The 27,500-nt window shown below is 44.2% G+C and overlaps 1 protein-coding gene across 3 annotated transcripts in view; it reads left to right on the forward strand.

Moving 5' to 3' along the window:
• Positions 1-26,382, forward strand: part of LOC144491480 (protein SSUH2 homolog) — a 39,514-nt gene extending 13,132 nt beyond the window's left edge. For 2 of the 3 annotated variants that reach the window (XM_078209354.1, XM_078209355.1), the window contains exons 6-12: positions 3,253-3,377; positions 4,842-4,904; positions 6,620-6,702; positions 8,330-8,422; positions 15,607-15,712; positions 16,911-17,018; positions 23,510-26,382. In XM_078209354.1, the coding sequence (XP_078065480.1) occupies positions 3,253-3,377; positions 4,842-4,904; positions 6,620-6,702; positions 8,330-8,422; positions 15,607-15,712; positions 16,911-17,018; positions 23,510-23,650 (719 nt within the window). In that variant the 3' untranslated portion in view covers positions 23,651-26,382. The remainder of the gene's footprint in view (positions 1-3,252; positions 3,378-4,841; positions 4,905-6,619; positions 6,703-8,329; positions 8,423-15,606; positions 15,713-16,910; positions 17,019-23,509) is intronic. The other variant, XM_078209356.1, reaches the window with a different exon arrangement.
• The last annotated feature ends 1,118 nt before the right edge of the window (positions 26,383-27,500 follow it).

Raw genomic sequence — 27,500 nt, forward strand, 5'->3', positions numbered from 1 at the left:
TCACCAGACAGCGCCCAACCATCAGAGGGCTTCTCAATCCATCGAATGGACCGTACAGCGGCCTCAGGCAAGGCATGGGGAGGTAGGGTCTGCTTTCTAATCAACACCTCGTGGTGCCTAGACGTAGCAACACTGGCAAGTTTCCGCTTCCCAAACCTAGACTACCTGACGCTAAAATGCTGCCCTATTACCTTTCACGGGAGTTCACCTCCGTTATTCTGATGGCAGTTAGCATCCCACCCCATGGGGACGTGAAGATTGCGCTGGACGAAATGGACACCACTACGAATAGCCTTGAGACGAAACATCCTGAGGCCTTGTTCATCGTGGCCGGGGACTTCAATCAGGCCAAGCTCAAGAGCGTACTACCAAGTTACCACCAACATGTCTCCTGTTCCACCAGAGGCCCAAACATCCTAGACCACTGCTACACAAATATCAAACATGCCTACCACTCTATCGCCCACCCACACTTTGGCAAATCAGACCACAAGGCTGTGCTCCTGCTCCCAGCTTACAAGCAAAAACTGAAACAGGAGAATCTATCAAAGAAAGTCGTGCAATGTTGGTCTGAGGAATCGGATGATCTCCTACGGGGCTGCTTGGAGTCAGTGGACTGGTCAGTATTTAAAAACTCTGCAGCCAGCCTGAACAAGTACGCCACTACAGTAACTGACTTCATTAGTAAGTTTGCAGAAAACTGTGTGCCAAAGAAGCAAATCAGTGTGTTCCCCAACTGGAAACCATGGATGAACAGGGATATCCACTGCTTGCTGAAGTCCAGGTCTGAGGCGTTCAAGTCAGGCGACCCTGACTTGTACAAGAAAGAAGTCTCACAACTGTGCTTACCCCAGTCCAACGCCGGCATCTCCACATCATTGTACAAGAAAGCCAGATACGATCTAAGGAGATCCATCAAAGATGCCAAAAGACAGTATCGGACCAAGCTAGAGTCCCAGGCTAGCCACACCGACCCCCATCGACTATGGCAAGGTCTGCAAGACATAACAGGCTACAAGATGAAGGCACGTAAAATCACCAACTCCAACGCACTCCTCCCTGATGAGCTCAATGCATTCTACACCCATTTTGAGCAAGAAGTCAGCGGGAGCATGCCCTCCACCCTGGTAGCCCTGGATGAACCAATATCTGGGGTCACCATTGCTGGTGTCAGAGCAGCTTTCTTGAAGGTCAGCCCACGGAAAACGGTTGGCCTGGATGGGGTACCCGGACGAGCACTTAGATCCTGCGCGGATCAGCTGGTGGGGGTATTCGCAGACATCTTCAACGTCTCTTTACAACAATCTGAGGTCCCTATCTGCTTTATGAAGATGACCATCACTCGGTACCTAAGAAAAACCAAGCAGCGTGCCTTAATGACTATTGGTTGGTGGCTCTGACATCCATCATTATGAAGTGCTTCGAAAGGCTAGTCATGGCACAAATCAATTCCAGCCTCCCGGACTACCTGGATCCACTACAGTTTGCCTACTGCTGCAATAGGTTCACAGCAGACGCCATCTCCCTAGCCCTGCATTCTACCCTGGAACACCTAGCTAATAAAGACACCTATGTCAGACTCCTATTTATTGACTACAGCTCAGCCATTAACACCATTATTCCCATAAAACTCATTTCCAAACTCCGTGGCCTGGGCCTCAGCTCCTCCCTCTGTGACTGGATCCTGAACTTCCTAACTCACAGATCACAATCAGTAAGGATAGGCAACAACAACACCTCCACGATCATCCTCAACACCGGTGCCCCACAAAGCTGTGTTCTCAGCCCCCTTCTATACTCCTTATACACTTATGATTGTATGGCCAAATTCTCCTCCAATTCGATTTTCAAGTTTGCTAACGACACCACCGTAGTGGGTCGGATCTCAAACAATGATGAGATAGAGTACAAGAATGAGATAGAGAATCTGGTGAACTGGTGCGGCAACAATAATCTCTCCCTCAATGTCAACAAAACTAAGGAGATTGTCATCGACTTCAGGAAGCGTAAAGGAGAACATGCCCCTGTCTACATCAATGGGGACGAAGTAGAAAGGGTCGAGAGCTTCAAGTTTTTAGGTGTTCAGATCACCTGCCATGGTCCCCCCATGCCGACTCTATAGTTAAGTAAGCCCATCAAAGCCTCTACTTTCTCAGAAGACTAAGGAAATTTGACATGTCCGCTACGACTCTCACTAATTTTTACAGATGCACCATAGAAAGCATTCTTTCTGGTTGTATCACAGCTTAGTGTGGCTCCTGCTCTGCCCTACACTGCAAGAAACTACAAAAGGTCTTGAATGTAGCCCAATTCATCATTCAAATCAGCCTCCCATCCATTGACTCTGTCTACACTTCCCGCTGCCTCGGCAAAGCAGCCAGCATAATTAAGGACCCCACGCACCCCGGACATTCTCTCTTTCACTTTCTTCTGTCAGGAAAAAGATACAAAAATCTGAGGTCACGTACCAACCGACTCAAGAACAACTTCTTCCCTGATGCTGTCAGAATTTTGAATGGATTTTGAACCTTGCATTAAGTTGATCTTTCTCTACACCCTAGCTATGACTGTAACACTAAATTCTGTACTCTCTCGTTTCCCTCTCTATAAAGGGTATGCTTTGTCTGTATAGTGCGCAAGAAACAATACTTTTCACAGTATGCTAATACATGTGACAATAATAAATCAAATCAAAATCAAATGCAAATTATTGCTGTTATTGTTTTTCATTGTTTTTGTTTTATTCAGCTGGCTGTCGATCTCCTGCTTCTACTTGTCAGGAAGCATTATCTGGCCAATGGGTCAGGATTACCCCTGACTGGAGGTTTAGTGTCATTGGTAAAAGTCAGGAGTTGTGCGGGGGGGGGGGGGGATTTAGGCAGGCATTCTAGTTAGGAGGCAGGGAGGGATGCCCAGGCAGTCAAGTCTAAGCTTCACCTAAGAGAGCTTCAATGTAATGCCTCATTCAAAAGACAACATTTTGGACAATGCATCACTCCCACAGTACTGAACTGGGGTGTTGGCGTAGATTCTGCATGCAAGCCTCTATCGTATTTGGATACCATGACGTTGTGATTCTGAGACAACATTGCTGCCAATGAGTCCAGGCTGACACTGTAGGCCCACACAACATGGAGCAGGTGGAGGTTAGTGTGGTGAAAATAGACCCCTAGCCACTTTATGAATGATTTACCCCTCAGACTCTTGCTCAGTTTTGACATGTGATTGAGTTGTAAAACATATTCTTTGCAGGTCAGCCAGTCGACAGTATCGCCTGTGGCTCTCCTCCCCTTCCATGGGATGTTGTTGTTGAGATCCCACCAATGTTTCAGGATTCTATAAAGAAAGTTCCGGTTCCTCACACTGCAGCAGTCAAGGTAATTATTATGGATTTGCCCAAAGATTGCCAGTAAATCCAGGAAATCATTCGTCCCTCTGGGATTATCAGTTTTTTCACAGTGATAACAAACACAAATGTGAATCGTGAATAGAATATCAAAGAATTTATATCTAAAATGTGGGTGGGCGATTCTCCCAGCCCGCTATGCTGCTCCAGCAGCACAGGAGATATCAGTGGGGGCCGTTTCACGGGCTTTCCGCTGGGCACCATGGCCTCTGCGAGTCTCCCAGCCCAAAGTTTCCAGAGTAATCAGCTCCGTCCCAGAAATTGACACGGAGCTGATTCAATATGGAAATCACGATTTTTAGACTGAAGTCTCTGGGCCCGCTAGCATCTCCCCCCACCAGGAGTGGTTCACTCCAGCAGGGTTTACAACTGCTCCCCACTAATGGGGAACAGGTGGCCGACCCCACTGGTGTGAACAGAAGCCCCCCCTGAGGAGTAAGGGGGGTGCCCCTTGGGCAGTGCTAACCTGGGGCGGAGCCAGAGGGGTGGTGAGGTCTTTGGGGGTGGGGGTCTATTGTGGGTGGGGCTTATTGGGGCGATCGATGGGGGTAGCGGGGGTATCCACTCTGCTGGCAGAGGGAGGGAGGCCGGTGATCGGGACAGGCCATCCGGGGGTTGAGGTTCGTGATTGTTGGGAGCAGGTAGGGAATTGAGTGATCGGGGCTCGCCGGGTGGGGACACATTGGGGCTTGCCAGGGGATGTCTGGGAGGCCAGCGACTGGGTTGGGGGGACTTTGCAAGGCCAGCAATGGGGGGTTGCTGAGCTGGCCATTGATCGGGAGGCCAGCAATGGGGGGCCACTCTACGCGCTCCGATCTACATGCTGACAGATTGACATATGCGCAGATGTCCACTCAGCGCTATGCTGCTGGCCTTTCGGGCAGGAATAGGCCCTGCCCTCTGATTTTCAGAGTGAATCACGCTAGGGTACTCTGTGATGACCAGTGGGAGTTACTCCCATTTTCCTGCAAATTGGGGACTTAGAATTTTTTTGGGTGAATCTTACACTCTTACACTCAGGATGTTCTTCTCCCAACCTGTTGTATCCTAACCCTGTCTAATCCTATATCCAGTATAAGTGCTGTAGCTTGCCCCATTTTAATCTAATCTAGCACAATCTAACTCCAGTCTGTCGGAATCTATCCTATCCTATCTTGATGTATTTGGCTCTTTTCTATCATATTCAAATTTCTCCATCTCTGATAATGACGACTTTACCGTAGTGAATCCTGTCTGATATATTGCATATTATGATAGACTATATAATCCAATATTTCACAAAACTTTTCAGTCTCTGGTTCTAGTCCAGTCTGCCCTGTTCTCATCCACCCTGAATTGGGGAACTGACTGTTTAAGGAATGAGAATAAAGTTGGGCTGGTGGAGATTGGTTCTCTGTGAGATTAGGTTCATTTGATTCATTGTGTTCTGTTTCAGCGTTGCCACAAGTGCAAGGGCAGAGGGAAATACCGGTGTTCACATTGCAGCGGGAAGGGAAAGGTGAGTCACAGACTTTATAGTTTAATTTTTACAATTTACGGTTATTTACCTGTAGCATGCCGATGTGATAAGACTTACTATTCCCAAAATCCTTTCCTCTTTTCCTCCCCTTCACATCTGAAGGTGCTAACTCTGGGATCGGGCTACAGTTCCACCCGTGCCAGCACCTTGCAGTTTACCTTTAAAGCTGATGGATGACAATGAAGAGTAGAATTCCTTGGAGATTACCCCTATCATTCCACACACCCACACCTTCTGTAGGTCAGAGGTGGGGTGGGGACAACTCCAGCTCAGATTAACTCAATCTGGAATATTTCATATCTCGACCCCTCATTGGGAAATGAATTTCTGCATTTGTGTAGGTACTAAGTCTTCTGTTATTGGCTTGTCCAGGCTACTGACATAGTCCAAGACAGGTCCTCCATCTTGTAGTGTAGTGGTTACTTGACTGGACAAAGATTTGAGCTAATAATCCAGTCAGCACAGAAGTTCCAATCTTATTGTCACAGTTTGGGAATTTAAAATCACTTTAATAATTCTGCAGAATGTGTCAGTGAAAGACTGTGAGGATGTTGAACTGTCAAGAAGACCCACCTTGTTCATTAATGTCCTTTAGGGAATCAAACCTCCCATCATTACCTGGTCTGGACTACATGTGACTCCAGTCCTGCAGCTGTTAACCCTTAACACACACTCAGGTGGCTAGCAAGACACTCAGTTGCACTATGATTGGCAATAGAAGCTGGCAACACTCCTGCATCCTGGGAATGAAAACAATAAGCTACTTTGCTCAATGCTGAATTTCACTTGTAGTGAAGAGCAAGATTTAAAAAGAGAATTTTTGAACAAAGTATTTTGATTGTCACAGTTTTTGATGAAGTGTGTGTCTGACAAATGGATGAGTGATTTGAAAAGTGAGTGAGGGTACTAGCTGGTGGGGTGGGGGGGGCAGACACAGGGCACACCCAGTATTTAGAACCATGTCCCTGAGGTGGAGATATAAAGATATGAGTGCGGGATTCAATACTGGATAAAGCTAGACTTTAAAAACCATAGAATCCCTATAGTGCAGAAGCAGGCCATTTGGCCCATCGAGTCTGCAACGTCTCTCTGAAAGAGCATCTTACACAGGCCCACCTGGACACTATAGGCCAATTAACCTAACCTGCACATCTTTGGACTGTGGGAGGAAACCGGAGGAAACCCACGCAGGAGGAAATGGGGGAGAGAAAAAAGTGTGTAGCTTTAAAATGGGATGAATTTTGGACATTCTTAGTGCACTGCTGAGTATACTCTTGCTTTCAACTGGTTTGTGTGATAAATTCAGTCAAATTCCTGCATCATGGGGTTCATTTTAACCAAATTCTCCAGGCAGGGCACTGACAGGGTTAGGTGGGCTGTTGGTTTTACACCCTGCTCAGTATTACTCTACACTGACTTCAGCTCTTTGGTTTCAGTTTCCCGTTGGGTGGTTAGGTGAAAATGGCCAATATCAACACCCCAGCCCTACTCTCCACCTTGCCCTCACAACCTGCCTTTTCCCCCCATCCATCTGCGACAGAGGTAGAATACAGGCTGGGGCCTGTACTCTGCTGTGCCGGGTGGGAGAGAATTCCTTTACTGAGTGGGAGTGTATTGGAGCCACATCCATTCTCTGGGTAACTGGGATACAAATGATTTTGATGTCAAGTACAAGTGTTTTATTTTAAATGCAGCTAAAATGCCTGTCATGTGGGAGTCGAGGGATAGTACATGGAAATAAAAGGTGCATCCAGTGTGGAGGGAGAGGGATGAAAAGGTAAATTGTTAGTGTTATCTTGAGTGCATAGTGTTCTTATAAGCTTTTCTCCTTTGTAATTGTTTTACTGGCCTCTCTAGAGGATTCTGAGCATGTGCAGGTTTTGGCGGGCTTTTCAGTCTGCAAGAGAGTGTTCTCCCTTTACTAGTGCTCCTGTTTTCATAGTTATTACTATTCTGCTGAGTTACTGTTATTATTAAACATTGTTACTTATTTACATAAAGAAGTTTTTTAAACAGTACATTTGATTACCTTTATTGTGGTCTCAAGTTACCATATAATTAAAAACAGTGCTGCAAAGAATTTCATTCAACCCTTGCTTTCTGACCAACTAAACAAAGGAATAATTTTGTGAAGGTGGCTTGCAGTGTGGATTCGTCAATTGATTGACAGGGTGGGTAGGATGGACATGAGGGCATGGTACCATTGGCTGCAGCATCTCTGACTTAGAAGGCTTGGGCATCCCACACATGATCACAATCCATTCAGATCTGTGGAGAATACTTCTCCATGACCCTGGGGGGAGGAAACAGGACATGTGTACAACGGCACTCACAGTTGAGCAACTCATCCAACCACACTGCTCTGGGCTCACACTCGAGCAGTGGCTGAGAGCTAGCCGGGATAAGATCTTAAAATTGGGGCTAGGATAGAGGTCAGAAAACATAGCATCACCCGAATAATAGTGAAAATCTGGCACTGTCTGCTCCAAAAAGCAGAGCTTTCTGAAGGTCAACTGAACAAAAGGTGCTAAGGGTGACCAAACATTGGTGGGTAAATGGGATTAAGATACAGATCGATGATCTGATTGAATGGTGAGTAAGCGCGAGTGACTGAGTGGTCTACTCCTGTTCCAGTATTCCTAAAACAATGTATAAGAAGGGCAAAGGGGAAATGGCAGGAGAGTGGGACTAGCTGGATAGCTCTTTGTAAGAGTCAATATACTCACATGATGGGCCAAACAATCTCTGTGCATAACATCATGAATCTGCCTCTGTGCCAGGCTTCACTAGTGCCATAGTCTGTCAAGGGCATGTTAACATTTAACTTTAACAGTTGGATTTTGTGCGATTGTTGCTGGCCATTTGCTGTTGGTTCTTCCAAAATTTATCCCCAGGAAATGAACAAGGCCTAATAAAAGGTGGCACAGTGGTTAGCATTGCTGCCTCATAGCACCAGGGATCTGGGTTCAATTCCAGCCTTGGGTGATTGTCTGTGTGGAGTTTGCACATTCTCCCTGTGTCTGTGTGAGTTTCCTCCGGATGCTCTGGTTTCCTCCCACAGTCTAAAGATGTGCAGATTAGGTGGACTAGCCATGATAAAATGCTCCTTAGTGTCCCATGATGTGTAGGTTAGGTGGATTAACTATGGTAAATGTCTGGGATTACAGGGATATGGCAGAGGGGAAGGCCTGGATGGGTGCTCCTTTGGAGAGCTGGTATAGACTCAATGGGCCGAATGGCCTCTTTCTGCACTGTAGGGATTCTAGGGTTCTAGTGGCCCAAAAACACATCAAGTACTGTGTATAAATGCAGCACAGCTTGTTTAATAGATAAGAACATGATTTTCAAAGAGTTTGGAGAAGGAATTGAGTTTGCTCTGGTAACATCAGTGTCATTATACTCAGATGTGGCCCTTGCCTAGGCAGAGGCACTCGGACTTGCCATATCTGCAAAACCAGTGGCCAGTTGCTATTCTACATTCAACTGACAGTAAAATGGTAAGTGGCAGGTGTATTGTATCCCTCTGGTCCTTATGTGGAGGTATTAAAACAGGCTTGTGTAACATGCAGCCCGAGGGCCCCATATAGCCCCTTTATGTGGCCCCTAGAGCTGGTCAAACGGGTGAGCTTGAATTGAATAATCAGCATAGAGCTGCTCCTCCAATCACAGGCCATTGCTTTCCCATGTTTGCTGCTGATAGGCTCATGAGTAAGCCTGCAGCAAATGTGGGAGAGAAACAATCAGTGGTTGGAGGAGCAGCAAACACCTCCAACAGTGGGTTCAGGGCCCAGGGAGCCCAGGGCCAGGAGCAAGGCCCAGGGAGCAGAAGTGTCAGAGTGCAGGGCTCAGGGAATAGGGCCAGGAGCAAGGCCATGGATGAGCAGGGATATCCACTGCTTGCTGAAGTTCAGGTCTGAGGCGTTCAAGTCAGGCGACCCTGACCTGTACAAGAAAGTCAAATACGATCTGAGGAGATCCATCAAAGATGCCAAAAGACCTACCAGACCAAGTTAGACTCCTAGGCTAGCCACACCGATCCCCATCGACTAGAAGAATATAAGAACTAGGAGCAGGAGTAGGCCATCTGGCCCCTCGAGCCTGCTCCGCCATTCAATAAGATCGTAGCTGATCTTTTTGTGGACTCAGCTCCACTTACCCACCCGCTTACCATAACCCTTAATTCCTTTACTGTTCAAAAATGTATCTATCTTTGCCTTAAAAACATTCAATGAGGTAGCCTCAACTGCTTCACTGGGCAGGGAATTCCACGGATTCACAACCCTTTGTGTGAAGAAGTTCCTCCTCAACTCAATCTGCTTCCCCTTATTTTGAGGCTATGCTCCCTAGTTCTAGTTTCACCCGCCAGTGGAAACAACTTCCCTGCTTCTATCTTATCTATTTCCTTCATAATCCTATATGTTTCTGTAAGATCTCCCCTCATTCTTCTGAATTCCAATGAGTATAGCCCCAGTCTACTCAGTCTCTCTTCATAAGCCAACCCTCTCAACACTGGAATCAACCTAGTGAATCTCCTCTGCACCCCGTCCAGTGCCAGTATATCCTTTCTCAAGTAAGGAGAACAAAATTGTACATAGTACTCCAGCTGTGGCCTCGCCAGCACCTTATACAGCTGCAACATAATCTCGCTGTTTTTAAACTCCATTCCTCTCGCAGTGAAGGACAAAATTCCATTTGCCTTCTTAATTATCTGCTGCACCTGCAAACCAACTCCTTGAGATCCCTGCACAAGGACACCCAGGTCCCTCTGCACAGCAGCATACTGCAATTTTTTACCATTTAAATAATAGTCCATTTTGCTGTTATTCCTACCAAAATGGATGACCTCACATTTACCAACATTGTACTTCATCTGCCAGACCCTCGCCCACTCACTTAGATTATCTATATCCCTTTGCAGACTTTCAGCATCTCTGCACACTTTGCTCTTCCACCCATCTTAGTGTCATCTGCGAATTTTGGCACACTACACTGGTCCCCAACTCCAAATCATCTATGTAAATCGTAAACAATTGCGGTCCCAACACTGATCCCTGAGGCACACCACTAGTCACTGATCGTCAACCAGAAAAACACCCATTTACCCCCACTCTTTGCTTTCTGTTAGTTAACCAATCCTCTATCCATCCGAATACATTACCCGTAACACTGTGCACCTTTATCTTATGTAGCAGTCTTTGGTGCGGCACCTTGTCAAATGCCTTCTGGAAATCCAGATACACCACATCCACAGGTTCCCCATTGCCCACTGCACATATAATGTTCTCAAAGAATTCCACCAAATTAGTCAAACATGACCTGCCCTTCATGAACGCATGCTGCATCTTACCAATGGGACAATTTATATCCAGATGTCTCGCTATTTCTTCCTTGATGATCGATTCAAGCATTTTCCCTACTACAGAAGTTAAGCTAACCGGCTTATAGTTACCTGCCTTTTGTCTACCTCCTTTTTTAAACAATGGCGTCACATTTGCTGTTTTCCAATCTGCAGGAACCACCCCAGAGTCCAGCGAATTTTGGTAAATTACCACTAGTGCATTTGCTATTTCTCCTGCCATCTCTTTTAGTACCCTGGGATGCATTCCATCAGGACCAGGGGACTTGTCTACCTTTAGCCCCATTTACTTACCCAACACTACCTCTTTCGTGATAATGATAGTTTCTAGGTTCTCACCTGCCATAGCCTTCCTGTCATCAATTTTTGGCATGTTATTTGAGTCTTCCACTGTGAAGACCAACACAAAATACCTGTTCAATGCCTCAGCCATTTCCTCATTTCCAGTTATTACATCCCCCTTCTCGTCCTCTAAAGGACTAATGTTTACTTTTGCCACTCTTTTTCGTTTTATATATTTGTAGAAACTTTTGCTATCTGTTTTTATATTCTGAGCTAGTTTACTCTCATAATCCATTTTACCTTTCTTTATAGCTTTTTTCGTGGCTTTCTGCTGATCTTTAAAGATTTCCCAATCCTCTAGTTTCCCACTAATCTTTGCCACTTTGTATGCATTTTCTTTCAATTTGATACCCTCCTTTATTTCCTTAGATATCCGTGGCGGATTATCTCTTTTTCGACAGTCCTTCCTTATCGCTGGTATATACTTTTGCTGAGCACTGTGAAAGATCGCTTTGAAGGTCCTCCACTGTTCCTCAATTGTCCCACCATAAAGTTTTTGCTCCCAGTCTACCTTAGCCAACACCTGCCTCATCCCTTTATAGTCTCCTTTGTTTAAGAACAAGACACTGGTATTGGATTTTACCTTCTCACGCTCCATCTGTATTTTAAATTCAACCATACTGTGATCGCTTCTTCCAAGAGGATCCCTAACTGCAAGATCATTAATTATTCCCATCTCATTACACAGGACCAGATCTAGGATAGCTTCCTTCCTTGTCGGTTCCATTACATACTGTTCAAGGAAGCTATTGCGGATACATTCTTTGAACTCCTCCTCAAGGCTGCCTTAACCAACCTGTTGATATGTAGATTAAAATCCCCCATGATAATTGCTGTACTATTTTTACATGCATCTGTTATTTCTTTGTTTATTTCTCGCCCCACCATGATGTCATTATTTGGTGGCCTATAGACTACGCCTATCAGTGACTTTTTCTCCTCACTATTTCTAATTTCCACCCAAATGGATTCAACATTTTTTCCATAGAACCGATATCATCTCTCACTACCGCCCTGATGTCATCCTTAAATATCAGAGGTACACCGCCTTCCTTACCTTCCTGTCGGTCCCTCCAAACAGTTTGGTACCCCTGGATATTTAACTCCCAGTCGTGACCATCCTGCAACCATGTCTCTGTAATGGCCACCAAATCATACTCGTTTGCAATGATTTGTGCTGTCAACTCATTTACCTTGTTTCGAATACTACGAGCATTCAGATAAAGTGCCCTTGTGCCAGTTTTTGTACCTTCTTTTTGAATTCTAACACTTCCATTAATAACATCTCCTGAGTTCTCCTTCCTTTTAACTTTTTTCCTGATTTTTGATGTAGTTGGAACCTTCTCCCCACATTTTGTCCTTGCTCCCTCCTTCTCGGACTCCTTACATAGGTTCCCATCCCCCTGGCATATAAGTTTAAACCCTCCCCAACCGCTCTAGCAAACACTCCCCCTAGGACATCAGTCCCAGTCCTGACATAGGTGTCCTTGCAGACTATGGCAAGGTCTGCAAGACATAACAGGCTACAAGACGAAGACATGTAAAATCGCCAGCTCCAACGCACCCCTCCCTGATGAGCTCAATGCATTCTACGCCCGTTTTGAACAAGAGGTCAGCGAGAGCATGCCTTCCACGCTGGAAGCCCTGGATGAACCTGTATTTGGAGTCACCATTGCAGATATCAGAGTAGCTTTCTCGAAGGTCAACCCACGGAAAGCTAATGGCCCGGATGGGGTACCTGGACGAGCGCTCAGATCCTGGGTATTCACAGACATCTTCAACCTCTCTTTACAACAATCTGAGGTCTCTATCTGCTTCAAGAAGACGACCATCGTCCTGGTACCTAAGAAAAACCAAGCAGCGTGCCTTAATGACTATCGGCCGGTAGCTCTGACTTCCAACATTATGAAGTGCTCTGAAAGGCTAGTCATGGCACAAATCAATTCCAGCCTCCCGGACTATCTGGATCCACTACAGTTTGCCTACCGCCGCAACAGGTCCACAGCAGACGCCATTTCCCTGGCCCTGCACTCAACCATGGAACACCAGATAACAAGGACACTTATGTCAGACTCCTATTTATTGACTACAGCTCAGCCTTCAACACCATTATTCCCACGAAACTCATCTCCAAACTCCATGGCCCGGGCCTTGGCACCTCCCTCTGCGACTGGATCCTGAACTTCCTAACTCACAGACCATAATTAGTAAGGATAGGCTACAACACCTCCTCCACGATCATCCTCAGCACTGGTGCCCCACAAAGCTATGACTGTGTGGCCAAATTCTCCTCCAATTCGATTTTCAAGTTTGCTGACGACACCACCGTAGTGGGTCGGATCTCAAACAATGACGAGACAGAGTACAGGAATGAGAGAATCTGGTGAATTGGTGCAGCAACAATAATCTCTGCCTCAATGTCAACAAAACGAAGGAGATTGTCATCGACTTCAGGAAGCGTAAAGGAGAACATGCCCCTGTCTACATCAATGGGGACGAAGTAGAAAGGGTCGAGAGCTTCAAGGTTTTAGGTGTCCAGATCACCAATAACCTGTCCTGGTCCCCCCATGCCGGCACTATAGTTAAGAAAGCCCCCCACCAACATCTCTACTTTCTCAGAAGACTAAGGAAATTTGGCGTGTCAGCTACAACTCACACCAACATTTACAGATGCACCATAGAAAGCATTCTTTCTAGTTGTATCACAGCTTGGTATGGCTCCTGCTCTGCCCAAGACTGCAAGGAACTACAAAAGGTCGTGAATGTAGCCCAATCCATCATGCAAATAAGCCTCCCATCCATTGACTCTGTCTACACTTCCCGCTGCCTCGGCAAAGCAGCCAGCATAATTGAGGACCCCACGCACCCCGGACATTCTCTCTTCCACCTTCTTCTGTCGGGAAAAAGATACAAAAGTCTGAGGTCACATACCAATCAACTCAAGAACATCTTCTTCCCTGCTGCTGTCAGACTTTTGAATGGACTTATCTTGCATTAAGTTGATCTTTCTCTACACCCTAGCTATGACTGTAACACTACATTCTGCAGTGTCTCGTTTCCTTCTCTATGAATGGTATGCTTTGTCTGTATAGCGCGCAAGAAACAATAATTTTCACTATATGTTAATACATGTGACAATAATAAATCAAATCAAATCAAGGGTGTGGAGGTGCCAGGGAGAGGTGTCTGGACCCCCTGGAGAGAGAGAGAGGGGGGGGAGAGTACGAGAGAGGGGGGGAGAGCGCGAGAGAGAAGGGGGAGAGCGCGAGAGAGAAGGGGGAGAGCGCGAGAGAGAAGGGGGAGAGCGCAAGAGAGAAGGGGGAAAGTGCAAGAGAGAAGGGGGAGAGCGCAAGAGAGAAGGGGGAGAGCGCAAGAGAGAAGGGGGAGAGCGCAAGAGAGCAGGGGGAGAGCGCGAGAGAGGGAGAGCATACACGCGCGAGGGAGGGGGAGAGAGACAGAGTGCGCATGAGGGAGAGAGAAAGCGCATGTGAGACAGAGCGCACAAGAGAGAGAGAGTACGCGAGGGGGAAGAGAGAAAGAGAGAGAGCGCATGTGAGGGGGAGAGAGAGAGCACGAGGAGAAGGAGAGAGAGAGAGAGCACGCGAGGGCGAGCGAGAAAGAGCATGCATGAGGGGGCACGGAAGTGAGCGAGGAACACACACTCTTACTCTATTTCACTCCAATACTCACTTTTATTAGTAATTTTTTTTACTCAGCAAATTATTTCTTTTCATAGCTCAGTTTTTAAAAAATTTATGGTTAATGTGGTGCGCAACTTTAGCTTTCTGAAATTTGCTCATTGGCCTCTTGAGTGAGAAAAGTGTTGAAATGTGGCCCCCATATGAATCGGTTGGACAAGCCTGCCCTATACAATGAGCTTTTATTTTCTGCAATGACTTTTGATGTGGCTCCTTATCAAATGCCTTCTGAAAATCTAAGTACAGTACATCCATACATCCACAGGTTCCCCTTTATCCACATTTTATGATATTTCTTCAAAGAGCTCCAGTACATTGGTTAAACATGATTTACCTTTCAGGAAACCATGTTGCCTCTGCTTGATTACCTTGAATTTATCTAAGTGCCCTGTTACAACATCTTTAATATTAGCTTCTAACATTTTCCCTATGTCAGAAGTTAAGTTAACTGGTCTGTAGTTTCCTACTTCCAATTTCCCTCTCTTTTTGAATGAAGGAATTACATTTGCTACTTTCAAATCTAACGGAACTTTTTCCGAATCTAGGAAACTTTGGAAAATTAAAATTAACCCCAATGCATAAATTATCTCACTAGCCTCTTATTTTTAGACTTTAGCAGGATGTCCATCAGGGCCTGCAGTTCCAACAACTTGCTCAAAACCACTTCTCCTGAGTTCCTCCCCACTTCCATTTCCTGAGGTACAGCTCTTTCTGGGATGTTGCTTGTATCCTCTCTAGTGAAAACTGATGCAAAATACCTGTTCAATTCATCTGCATTTTCCTAATTTTTCATTATCAATTCCCCAGACTCACTTACTTTAGGACTGACACTTTGTCAACTCTCCTTTCTTAATTCTGGAGCCCAAAACTATAAGCAAGTTTCCCTTTCTCTTCAATCCTGATGTGCCTGGGGTGGATAGAAGAGAGATCCTCGGGTAGAATGGCTGTGGGCTGTTCATTCTTACAGAGGAGTGATTGGAGGTGTGGGAGAGAGTGGGCTTTTGGAAGCAATCCACCCCAATCTTGCAAATGACCCCCATCCCAAGGATTCAGAATGTGGCCACTACCATGGGGCTGGCTTAAGGGGACCTTTACAGTCAATGAAATGTAGTCACTGTTGTAATGTAGAAAATGTGGCAGCCAATATTGCACAGCAAGCTCCCACAAACAGTAATGTGTGAATAAGCAGATAATCTGTTTGGTGATATTGCCACACTTGTATCACTCAAAGGACGCCTGCAGACTGGTGTCAACCATCAATGAGACTGTTGTTGTGTTTGTCCAGGACCAATAATGTCTTTGAACAAGTGGCTGATCAGAAAATCGGACTTCCTGTGACACTCTTCAGTGAAGTGACCGGGCAGAATGTCTTTGCTGATGAAAGCTATCAGGTAAGAAAGAGCTATCTCTGTAAAGCCTGCTCACTGTTACATTGCTACCTCTTGAGGTCAAGAATCTCTTGTCAGCTGTATTGGCATTGAGAAGTGTGGTAAAAACTGACTCGAGAAATCAGCTCTCAAATAGGGTCCTGAATGTAGGTCTGTAATGTATAGTTCCACCACAATCTTCATTACATAATGTAACCCAATCAGCCAGAGTCCAGAGTATCCCTGTATCCTGGAAGATTGTAGCAAAGATTTCCTTAGAGAGATTATTTCGAGTGATTGCTGATATGTGTGGGTACTCTGTGTTCGAGGTGGTAACAAGCTTGCCTCTGGGTCAGATTGTGGGATTGAGTCCCAACCTAGAGCCTTGAGCAGAATATCTAGGCTGACAGTCCCAGTGCAATGCTAAGGGTGTGCAACATTGTTGGAGATACTCCCTATCCGACGAAATGTTAAAAAACCAAACCCTGCCTTCTGGTGGATGGAAAAGTTCCAATGGGTATTATTTTGAAGAAGATCAAGGGAATTCTCCCTGGCGCCCACATCAATACTTATCAACATCAATAAATCAGATCATCTGCTCATTCTCTCATTGTTGTTTATGGGAGCTTGTACACAAATTGGCTGCCACATTTCCTAGATTACAACAGCGATCACATTTCAAAGGTCCTTAATTGGTCGCAAAACATAATAAGGACATCCCATGGTTGTGAAAGGCGCTATATAAATGCATGTCTTTCTTTATTCCTATCAACTGTCTGACTAATTGGTTCTGATTGGTTCCAAAGCAAACTGATCTGATTGGTTGATAGTGAGGCCCTCCAATTTCAATGAAAGTAAATCTTTTTTAAAAATTGCTAATAATCTGATACGAATCAAAACACTTATCAATTTAGTGTTGATAGCTGTCATGTATGTTTCCTAACTACTGATTTTAGTTTATTGTACCTTGTGTCTAACTCCATTCAACCCTCAATGTGCAACAATGACTCTTCCCAGTAAAAGAAAATATCGATTTGGAGATTCTGGATGTTAACTCTGGGTAATAAAATTGTCAAATGTGCTTCATCTCCTGGTACTCACTGTCTTCATCTTGAGCACATTTACACTCTTAAAAACAAATATTATGGAAGAAAGCTTTGGCTTGGCGGACTTGGTTCAAATTTTATAACTCCTTTATCTCCATGCTATTTCTTTCCCTCAGGTCTACACAATAGTTGGTTTTCCAGACCCTCTAATTGATCAGATTTCCCAACGAGGGGTTCAAGAACACCAGGAAAAGTTTGGAAGGTCAGCGTGTATACTTCAACAGGTGAGAATGGACCAGGAGAATGTAGACAATACAACCCAATATAGGTGTCTTCTGTGATCTGATCCTGAAAACTGGGCACCATAAGCCAATTCCAGAATTACCAGAATGACACCCGGATTCCGAGGAGAACGTCATGTTTCCCCTGGCTGGAAATATCTGGAACTAGCGATCACAGGCTGCTTAAGACTGAGATGAGAAGAAATTTCTTTATTCAGAGAGTGGGTGAATCTTTGGAATTCTCTACCCTAGAGGGCTGTGGAAGTTCAAGGCAGAAATGGGCAGAAATACTAATGACACCAAGGAATATGGGAATAGTCCAGGGAAGTGGTGACAGATGATGAATCGTGATAGGAGGGACTTGTGGCACATCGGGTAACGCCCCTACCTCTGGACCAGAAGTTCCAGGTTTGAGTCCACACCAGAACCTGTTGGCCATGGAAGGAGCGTTCATAACACGGTTCAACAGACTGCTAATCGGCTCAGGAATCCTGCCACTACTTCCTCACTATTACCCAAAGAGAAAACCAGTATGTGTGTGAAGATGCACTCAAAAAAAGCTTGATCTAATTGAATGGTGCAGCAGGCTTGATGGGCTGAATAGCCCACTCCTGTTCCTATGTTCAAAATAGGGGTGTATACCCTGGAATTAGAAAATTAAGGGGCAAGTTTTCTCAGTATTAAGGGGACAGCATAGATTGAGAGAAACCATTTCGTCAGTTGGAGAGTCCACTACTATCAACACAGTCAAAAAATTAGAGGCAGACCTTTCATGGATGAAACCTGGAAACTCCCCAGCACACAGTAAGTGGTAGAAATTGGGAACTCTCTTGTGTAGTTATTACTGCATTAACTGTTAATCGTTTGCTTTTTAAACCAAAGTTTTTCATTGTCCTGACAATTTAACAAAGATCCCAATTATATATCCAGTGGCAATATATCCAGTGGCAATAGAAGGTATTGCGTGATCTCGGGGGGGGGGGGGGGGGGGGAATGGCGCAATTGGACTTTTTGAGGCTCACAGTTCAAATCCATCCCTGACCAATGGGACGGAAGTTTACAGATTGAAAAGGACCCAATGTGAACTGAATTTGACGACTTCCACAGCACACAACTGATGGGGACAGGAAATGGAACAGGAATGAAAACATATCAGCAACGCAATAGAGAAACCTCTGCTAAGGCTGAAGATAGAGGGAGCTTTGGTCTGTAGCTGCTTGTACCATGCACAGTGCTGCCATTATATGTCTGGAATGAGAATGTTTTCTATTCCTTGGGATGACTATAGAAAAATATCATAAAATAAAGAATCACTTTGCCTTCACAACAACAACAATTTGCAGTTATACAACATCCCAAGATAGTTCACAAGAGGGTTATCAAATGAAGGTTGACATCAAGCAACGTGAGGAGATATTAAAGCAGGTGATCAAAAGCTTAGTCAAAGAGGTCAGTTTTAAGAAGCATCTTAAAGGAAGAAAAACAATCACAGCTGTAAGGAGGCATGATATAGAAACATAGATAATAGGAGTAGGAGGAGGCCCATCGAGCCTGCTCCACCATTCGTTATAATCATGGCTGATCATCCAACTCAGTAACCTGCTCCCGCTTTCCCCCCATTTCCTTTGATCCCTTTAGGTCTTAACTGCTTTCTGTGGTAGAGAATTCCACAGACTCGCCACTCTCTGAGTGAAGAAATGTCTCCTCACCTCAGTCCTAAATGGTCTACCCTGTATCCTCAGACTGCGACCCCTGGTTCTGGACGCCCCACCGTCAGGAACATCTTTCCTGATGCCATAAGGGTTCAACCTAGGAGTAGAAAAAGGGGCAAATACAATGTGGGGCACATACTATAGACATCCAAACAATCAGAGGGAGAGAGAGGAGCAAATATGTCGATATATTGCTGACAAGTGCAAAAAATAAAAGACAGTGTTACTAGGAGATTCTAACTACCCTAATATTAACTGTGATAGAATCGGTGTGAAAAGTGCAGAGGGCATAGAACTCTTCAGATGCATTCAGAAGAACATTTTCCAGCTAGTATGTTGCAAACCCAACAATTGTACAGTGTTCTGGACTTGGTTTTAGGGCATGAACCTGGGCAGATGGAAGAGGTATCAATGGGTGAGCCTTTAGTGGTAGTGATCATAATTCAGATAGATTTGGAGTAGTCACCATCAGCAGAACAAGAAGATCCCACCAATGGGAAGGGCCAGAAAATTTAGGCCTAAGAGTAAAAGTTTTAAATTGGAGAAAGGCTAATTTTACAAGGCTGAGACACAATGTAGAAAAAGTGGATTGGAAATAGGTAATTGAAGGTAAACCAATGTTGGAGCAGTGGGAAGCATTCGAGGAGGAACTAAAGAGAGATCTAAAAAAATACGTAAAAGGGTGGGACTTGCAAATCTAGGATGTCAAAGCGCACATGGAGGAGGTTAAGACAAAGGATAAAAATGGGGGGGGGGGGCGAGTTTCCCAAAACAATTCCAAGTGTCGAATTCACGAAAAACTGGAGTAAATCCCGCTGTTTTTTTCAGTGGCACTTTCAAAATGAATCTCCCACATTCTGTGCATCAGAGTACACTAGTGTAAATCACTCTAAAGATCTGTGGACAGGGCCTATTCCCGCTGGAGAGGCCGGCAGCATAGTGCTGAGCAGGCCACTGTGCATGTGCGATCTGTCAGCGCTGAGATCGGCGCACACTGCCGGCGATATAGCATCGGGCAGTCCGACACCTCTCTTACAGAGAAGGCCCTGAGTATCCAGTACCACTCTGAAGTTACAATACATCAGATAGGACAATTATACATTTTCAAGTTTGTTTTTCCCGCCTTCCCGTTAGTAATGAGCCAGTCATCATTGGTACAAATCAATCATTGCTAACAGTTGTCATATATCTTAGCCAATTACATTCTACCCTCTGACATCATGGGATTCCATTGGTCCATAGAATCCGGATGCTTCTTCCCCCTGTTGTATGGCAATCCCTGATGCTTAGCTATAGAGTTCAAAGGTTCTGTTCCCACCAACTCTGAATTACATCAACAGTCAAATCAGACGGTTGATATTCCCATGTCTGAGAAGCACTGTCTTATCAGTACAAACTGAACAGCTCTATTCATTCTATGGCTTTGGGAACACATACTGTCCCTAACTTGTGCTGATAAGAATATACACATTCAGTGGTTTCATTGTTCCAGAGAATGTGGTTCGTTTCACTATGTCATCATCCATCATGTTGGGCAGCCTGCTTTTGGATAAAGTGCACAGACCATTTAAAAATATATCTGAAATACATTTTAAAATCCAAAATACATGTTTAAATCATAAATACTTGTTCAAATCTCTTACTTATTTAAATTTCTTCCTGTGATTAGATGTGTCTTTATGCAGACAGTACCCCGTTAATCTGTAAGTTTGATCTTAAGTCATTTCACTTAATAGTTTTATTAGTGCCTTAAATCTCTGATTGTTTGAAAAATCTCTAACACCCCCCTCACTTCACAGCAGCAGGGTCAGGCCGCCAGCTATTATAAACCCAGCTGGAGTGAAACATTCTTGGCGGGGAGAGGGAGGGTGGTGGTAAGGGGTGTTGTGGGGGAGAGATTCTAGCGGACTAGGAGACTTCAGTTCTGGGCCCCCAATGAGATCAAACTTCTAATTAAATTATACAGCTCTGCACCGATTTCTGGCACGGAGCTGATGGCGCCGGAAATCCAGCACTCGGAGACTCACGGAGGCCATGGCGCCCAGCGGGACGTCCACTAAACGGCCTCACTTGAGTTTCCTGGCCCATCCCCATGATGTCTGACACCAAAAACTCAGAAAGCCGAGGGTAGTATAGAATAATATAGAAAGTTCAGAGGTGAAATTTAAAAAAAATCTAGGAAAGCAAAGAGAGGGCATGAAAAAATATTGGTGGGTAAAATCAAGGAAAACCCAAAGATGTTTCATAAATATATATAGAACAAAAGGAATAAGAACGAATAGCAATGGGTAAGACTAATTAGAGACTAAAAAGGTAACCTGTGTGTGGAGGCAGATGATGTGGGCATGGTTCTTAATCAATACTTTGGGTGAATTTTTTACAGCCCCCCCAGGAAGCAAGGAGGCAGGGGGCTGGTAAAATTGCAGGGAGCCACGTGGGATCGGCTTCCTGACCCAGTCCTGCTGTCAAGGCATTTTACTGAAAACAAGACCAGAAGTGGAGAGCTGCCTGCTCCAAGGGAGTCAGCAGCCAATTTCCAAAATCGAAAGCCCAATTGGGGCATTTTTGGTGCCAGGTTGCAGTTGGAGGTGGGGCAAAGTTCTATGGGCCAAATAAGGGGCTGTATGCAGGAAAGGCAACACTTGCAGCCACAACCACCTGCACAAAGGAGTTTGTCCTCTCTTTCTTGGCCTTACTTGCTTACCTCATGTTGACTCTGGGTCTACCCACTTACCTCAGCAGCAACCACTCCCCCGGTTACAGTGCTGAGGCTTCAAAGCTGCCAGGCCTGTGACTGAACTGACAGCATTGAGGGCCCATTGAGCTGCTGACTCCCTTAATTGGATGTCTGGCCCACAGGCAGCCCAACTAGAAGGCTGTCTGACGTAAAGCTGCCATGTCCTGCGGGTTCGGAACTCGCTTTTAACCCAAATGCTGGGTCCCAACTCATCTGGTAAAATTCAGCTCTTTATGTCTGTTTTCATAAAAGAGGGGAACAAAATAGATATTATCGTTAAGGGGGGGGGTATGAAATATTGAATCAGACAACATAGTGAAAGAGGAAATATTTAAGGTGTTTAGCATCCTTGAGAGTGGATAAATCATCAGGTCCAGATAAAATGTATCCCAGGTTGCGAGGAAAAACAAAGGAAGAAGTAATATAAGCTTTTACTATCATTCTCCAATTCCTTCTGGCATCAGCCATGATGTCAATGGACTGGAAGATTGTGAACAATGTTGTTTAAAATGGGAGGAAGGGATAGTCTGAGTAATTACAGGCCAGTTATCCTAACTTCAGTGGTGGGCAAAATATTGAATAAAATTCTGACTGTATAATCAACATTTAGAGAGCCACGGATTAACTATGGACATTCAACATGGCTTTATTAAGAGAAGATTGTGTCTGATTCACTTTACTGAATTTGTTTGAGGGGCTATCAAGAAGGATTGATGTGGATTGCACGTTTGATGTCATCTACATGGATTTTGGTAAGGTTTCTGACAAAGTCCCACATGGTCAGAAAATTAAAAGTTCACCGGAGCCAAGATTTAGTGGCAAGTTTGATCCAAAATTGGCTACATGGTATGAAGCAAAGGCTTATAGTTGATGGGTGTTTTTGTGACTGGAAGGCTGTTTCCAATGGGGTTTAATAGAGCTAAGTGCTGGATCACTTACTTTTAATGGTAAAGATCAATGGTTTAGAATTCAGTGAAGGGGCATTAAGATTGTAGATGATACAAAAATTAGTTGTATAGTAGATAGTGAGGGTGAAAGCTGTAGACTGCAGGAAGATATCCACAGATTAGTCAAGTGGGCAGAAAAATGGCAAATGGAATTCAATCCAGAGACGTGAAAGGTAATGCATTTGGGAAGGACAAACAAGGCAAGGGAATATGCAATAAATGGTAGGATTGACAAATGTTGAGTAACAGAGATATCTTGGAATGAATGCCCACAGAGCCCTGAAGGTTGCAGGACAGGCAGATAAGATAGTCAAGAAGGCCGATGGGATGCCTTTCTTCATTGACCAAGGTCTAGGATATAAGAGTACAGAGGTTATGTTAGAATTGTATAAAGCACTAGTTAGACCACAGCGTATAATTCCGGTCACTGCTTTGTAGAAATGATGTGATCACATTAGAGAGGATAGTACATGACATTGCCTCAATGGCTGAATGGCTTCATTCTGTGCTATAATGACAAAAGAAATGAATGTGTTGCCTGGAATGGAGAATTTTAGTTATGGGGAGAGCCCGGATAGGCTGGGGTTGTTTACTTTGGAACTGAAAAGGCTGTGGAAAGATTTAATTAAGATGTATAAAATTATGAGGGACCTGGATAGAGTAGTTAGGAAGGATCCCGAATAACCAGGAGGCAGAGGTTACAAGTAATTGGTAGACAGATTAGAGGGGAGTTGAGGAACAATGTTTTTCACCCAGAGGTTGATGAAGATCTGGAATCACTGGTCAGGACAGAAACCTTTGTTGCATTTGAAAAAACATCTGGATACATATTTGAAGTACTGTAGCCTAAAGGGCGACAGAAAGAGATGGAATTGGATAGGTCTTTCAAAGCCAGCACAAACATGAAGGGCCAAGCAGTTACCTTCTGTGTTAGAAGTCTTTCTATGTTTCTCTGGGAGAGAAGCAGAGAGGTTGAATGAGGGAATTCACTGCCTATAATTCTGCAAGACATAATGTGTGTTTTATTGGGAAGAGTTTGAATTATTCATCCCTCCCTTATGCAGTGCACATAATTAATCAATCTCTCCTTTGTTGCAGCGGCAGACAATTGAGCTGATCCCCGTGACCAAAGTGTACTTTCAGTGGAAAGGACAAGAGCACAGCTACTTTGTGTATGGCACAGAAAACAATGTCTATGCTCCAGACTATCCCAGCAAGTGCCACTGTACCATTCTCTGATCTCTGTGCTTTACTGTCCTTCAGAGGATGATCTTAAAGTGCCTGTTCAGTAAGCTTGTGGAAAGGGGCTGGGGGGAGATTCTTCAACGTTATTTAGAAGAACCAGTGTTCTTCAACCAACATCTTTCTCAATCAACACCAGCATAATACAACATAATCACTCAAACATTTATCACCAGGATCTTAAATTTGGTAAATTGGTTGCCGCTTGGGCCTATAAAACAATTGCTGCCCTTTATCATCTTTTATCTTCCCTACAGTGCCTTGGGAAGGGTGATGAGGTGCCACTGACATGCACATTATTCTTTTAATGATCCTCAGGAACTTTGCTTTTCTCGGATGCATTTAAAATACACCGGGAACAAAAAAAAAATTTACCTCAAGCTTTGACAGTTCCAATGTCTGGAATCGCACAAACTAGGGAAGTCACCAGGCAAGGATTCAGTCCAGCTTGAGATGGCTGCTGTTATTTGGAACAGTTGTTGAGGGGCTGTGAATGGCTTGGCTGGTACCTTTCAGACCTACATCATTATCTGGATCTCAGGGCACACTGGGCTGAGACTCGTAGAATCACAGAATTGTTACAGTGCAGAAGGAGGCCGTTCAGCCCATCGTGTCTGCACCGGTTCTCTGAATGAGCAATTCCAGTAGTCCCATCCTTCCTGTAACCCTGCACATTATTCCTCTTCAAGTAATAGTTTTTGAAAGTCTTGATTGAACCTGCCTCCATCACACTCTCAGGTAGTGCATTCCAGATAAAGCTCTCATAACGCGCTTGCCTTTTTTTGGCAAACTACTTCAAATTATTTTAAATAAAAGTTAAAAACTGAAAGCAGAAACCCAGCTCCACACATCTGGGTGCCTATGGTGCCCAGGCAAGGAGGTGGGGAGAAACATAGCCCTTGCTTTTCATGCAAGTCCTGGGGAGTTAACGGAGGCCACTGAGTGTTCGTGAAAAGATATTCCAGCGTGAGTCAGCACAATCATCAAAGGAAGTGGAGAAGAAGAAAGAATGATTCACATATCAATTTTGTAAAAGTATTTGTCAGTTTAAAAAGTAATAACTGTGTAGTAAGATATATCTATAAATGTATAGCTATGTATTAACAGAGTGTGTGTCATAAATATGTATCATATCTATTATGAAGTAAAACAATCCAGACTTTAAAGAAGCATAAAACAATTATATTGATAAGTTTAGTCATGATCTTATAATCAAATATACAGTTTTTGGATTTGTTAACATCTTGGTTTAACTCTTATTTTGGACATTAGAGATTCCAGTTACTGGGAAGAAAATAACAGTGAAAAAAATCAGAAATGTTTTGAGTGATTTGTGGGGGTGTGGTGGTCAGAGCCTACAATCGGAGTGGCATATTGATAGAGTCCAAACCCTTTATAAATGTTGATAAAGTGACACCAAACGTATGACATAAACATGACAACAATTAAGTACAGATTGACATAAGATTTTTTTAAATGAGAACTAGAGATAGAACATGTACAGAAATAAGTCTTTAATTTGGGATTGAATTATGTCTGACCCAATTATCTCCCATTTTCCAATTCCACTTCACTCGAAGACTACAACTGATTTTAACTCTCCATGTGATATATGAGATCAACATGCAACATACTAAAAATACACACAATTCTACACCTGTCAATTGGAAAGGTGTAATTACAACGTGACATGTTTACATTGAAAATTTTTATTGTTAATGTGGATTTAGGAAATTTTTGTTATTCATTCATGGAACGCAGGTGTCACGGGCTGGACCAGCATTTATTGCTCTTGAACTGAGTGGCTTCCTTAGACATTTCAGAGAGTAGTTATGAGTCAACCAAAATGCTGTGGATCTGGAGTCACATGTAGGCCAGACCAGGTAAGGACAGTAGTGAACCAGATGGGTTTTTATGACAATCAACAATCATTTCATGGTCATCATTAGACTTTTAATTCCACACTTTTATTGAATTCTAATTCCACCATCTGCCATGGTGAGATTCGAACCCAGGTTACCAGAGCATTACCCTAGTCTCTGGACTACTTGTCTAGTAACAATACCACTGATTCCCCAAATTTGTATGGGTAATACAAAAGTAAGATAAAACTTTAAGAGGGAGTGATCCAATTATTCCCCCAGCCTCACTTCTCCTTCAGACCACACTTGATCTTCCATTTGTAACTTCAAGAATCTCAGAGTCAGAGAATGGTTAAATCATGCCTGTGCTGGCTCTTCATGGGAGTAATTCACCTCATGCCATCTGCTCCCTGCCATCACCTTATAGCCCTGCACATTCTTCTTTATCAGATAATAACCCAATTCTCTCTCAGCCTCATTTAAACCTGCTTCCATCACATTCACTAGCTAGTGCACTCCAGATCCTAACCACTCCCTATATGCAAAGGTTTTTCCTCAAGTTGCCATTGCTTTTTTTGCCAATTACCTTAAATCTGTGCTCTCTTATTCTCAAACGTCATCCTTGGAATCATTCTTGTGAATCGTTTCTCCATGAACTTTCTTCTCCTGTATAGTTCCTTTGTCCTCTGTGAATTTTAGGACTCCGTTTGCACTCCCTGGGTTTGCAGTCTGGCACATGGGCGCCACTAGTAGACCTCAGGGTCCAATAAATTGTGCCACATGTTTACTGGTGCCCAAATAAATGAATGCATGTGATGTAAATTAATACCATTTTCTCAATAAATAAAGATCAGTTTATTTATAGTCTTCCAATGTTTTATTCTAGCATTGTCCGACACATTGCCACTAACTTATAATAGTGGCGCCGAGCCCAGTCACTCAGTGTTTCCATCCAGCAGATGCTTCCTGCTGTTCCACTGTAGTAGCCTGTTGTCAGCATTTAAATCTCTAACATCCTTCCACCTCTGTTCTCGTGCTGTACAGTATTGATATTGCAATAGCTGCATGATATAGTTGGTCCTGTGGCACAATGGGTAGCATTCCTGCTTCTGAGCCAGCAGCTCCAGGTTCAAGTCCCACTGCAAGACTTGATGGCCAAGGAAGATGCATTCATAATGAGGCCAAAGCAGGTTGAGCATCAACTTGTAAATCTTTCCAACATGCCAATGGCAGGCGATAGGAAAGGGAGAGATTCCTGATCAACCATGTATCCATTGCTCCAGGCTACAACATGTATGTAAAGGGTATATTAACACAGCAGCTGTCTCCTTGGAAGTCAGGCTCAGTTTGCTGCATGGCTGATGTGAATCAGATTAGTGCCAACAACATAGGGGTTCGATCCCCATTCTGGCTGAGGTGGAGTTGGGAGCTGCCTCCTGCCCTACCCTTGGTGGAAGTCATGTGCTGTGGTTCAGACTTGCCTTTGGGCAGAGAATGGGGTGGCACTGTGGTAAAGTGGTTAGCATTGCTGCCTCACAGTGCCAGGGACCCGGGTTTGATTTCCGGCTTGGGTGACTGTGTAGGTTTTGCACGTTCTCCCTGTGTCTGCATGGGTTTCCTCTGGGTGCTCCGGTTTCCTCTCTCAGTCCAAAAGACATGCTGGTTAGGTACATTGGCCATGCTAAATTCTTTCTCAGTGTACCCAAACAGGCGCCAGAGTGTGGCGACTAGGGGATTTTCACAGTAACTTCATTGCAGTGTTAATGTAAGCCTACTTGTGACAATAATAAATAAAATTTAAAAAGAACAGAGAAATTAGACGCAGACAATGACAGCACAAATGCCAGGCAGAATGGAGATGCCTGGGTAATTGCCTCCTTGACCATGCTTGGGGTCACTGCTGTAAGTGACTGGAATTTATTTTATGCCTCAAACTTGTATTATGTAACTATCCTCTACTCACTGCATTTTGTTGGAGAATCCTT

The sequence above is a fragment of the Mustelus asterias genome, chromosome 3 (assembly GCF_964213995.1).
Source record: "Mustelus asterias chromosome 3, sMusAst1.hap1.1, whole genome shotgun sequence".
Lineage (NCBI taxonomy): Eukaryota > Metazoa > Chordata > Chondrichthyes > Carcharhiniformes > Triakidae > Mustelus > Mustelus asterias.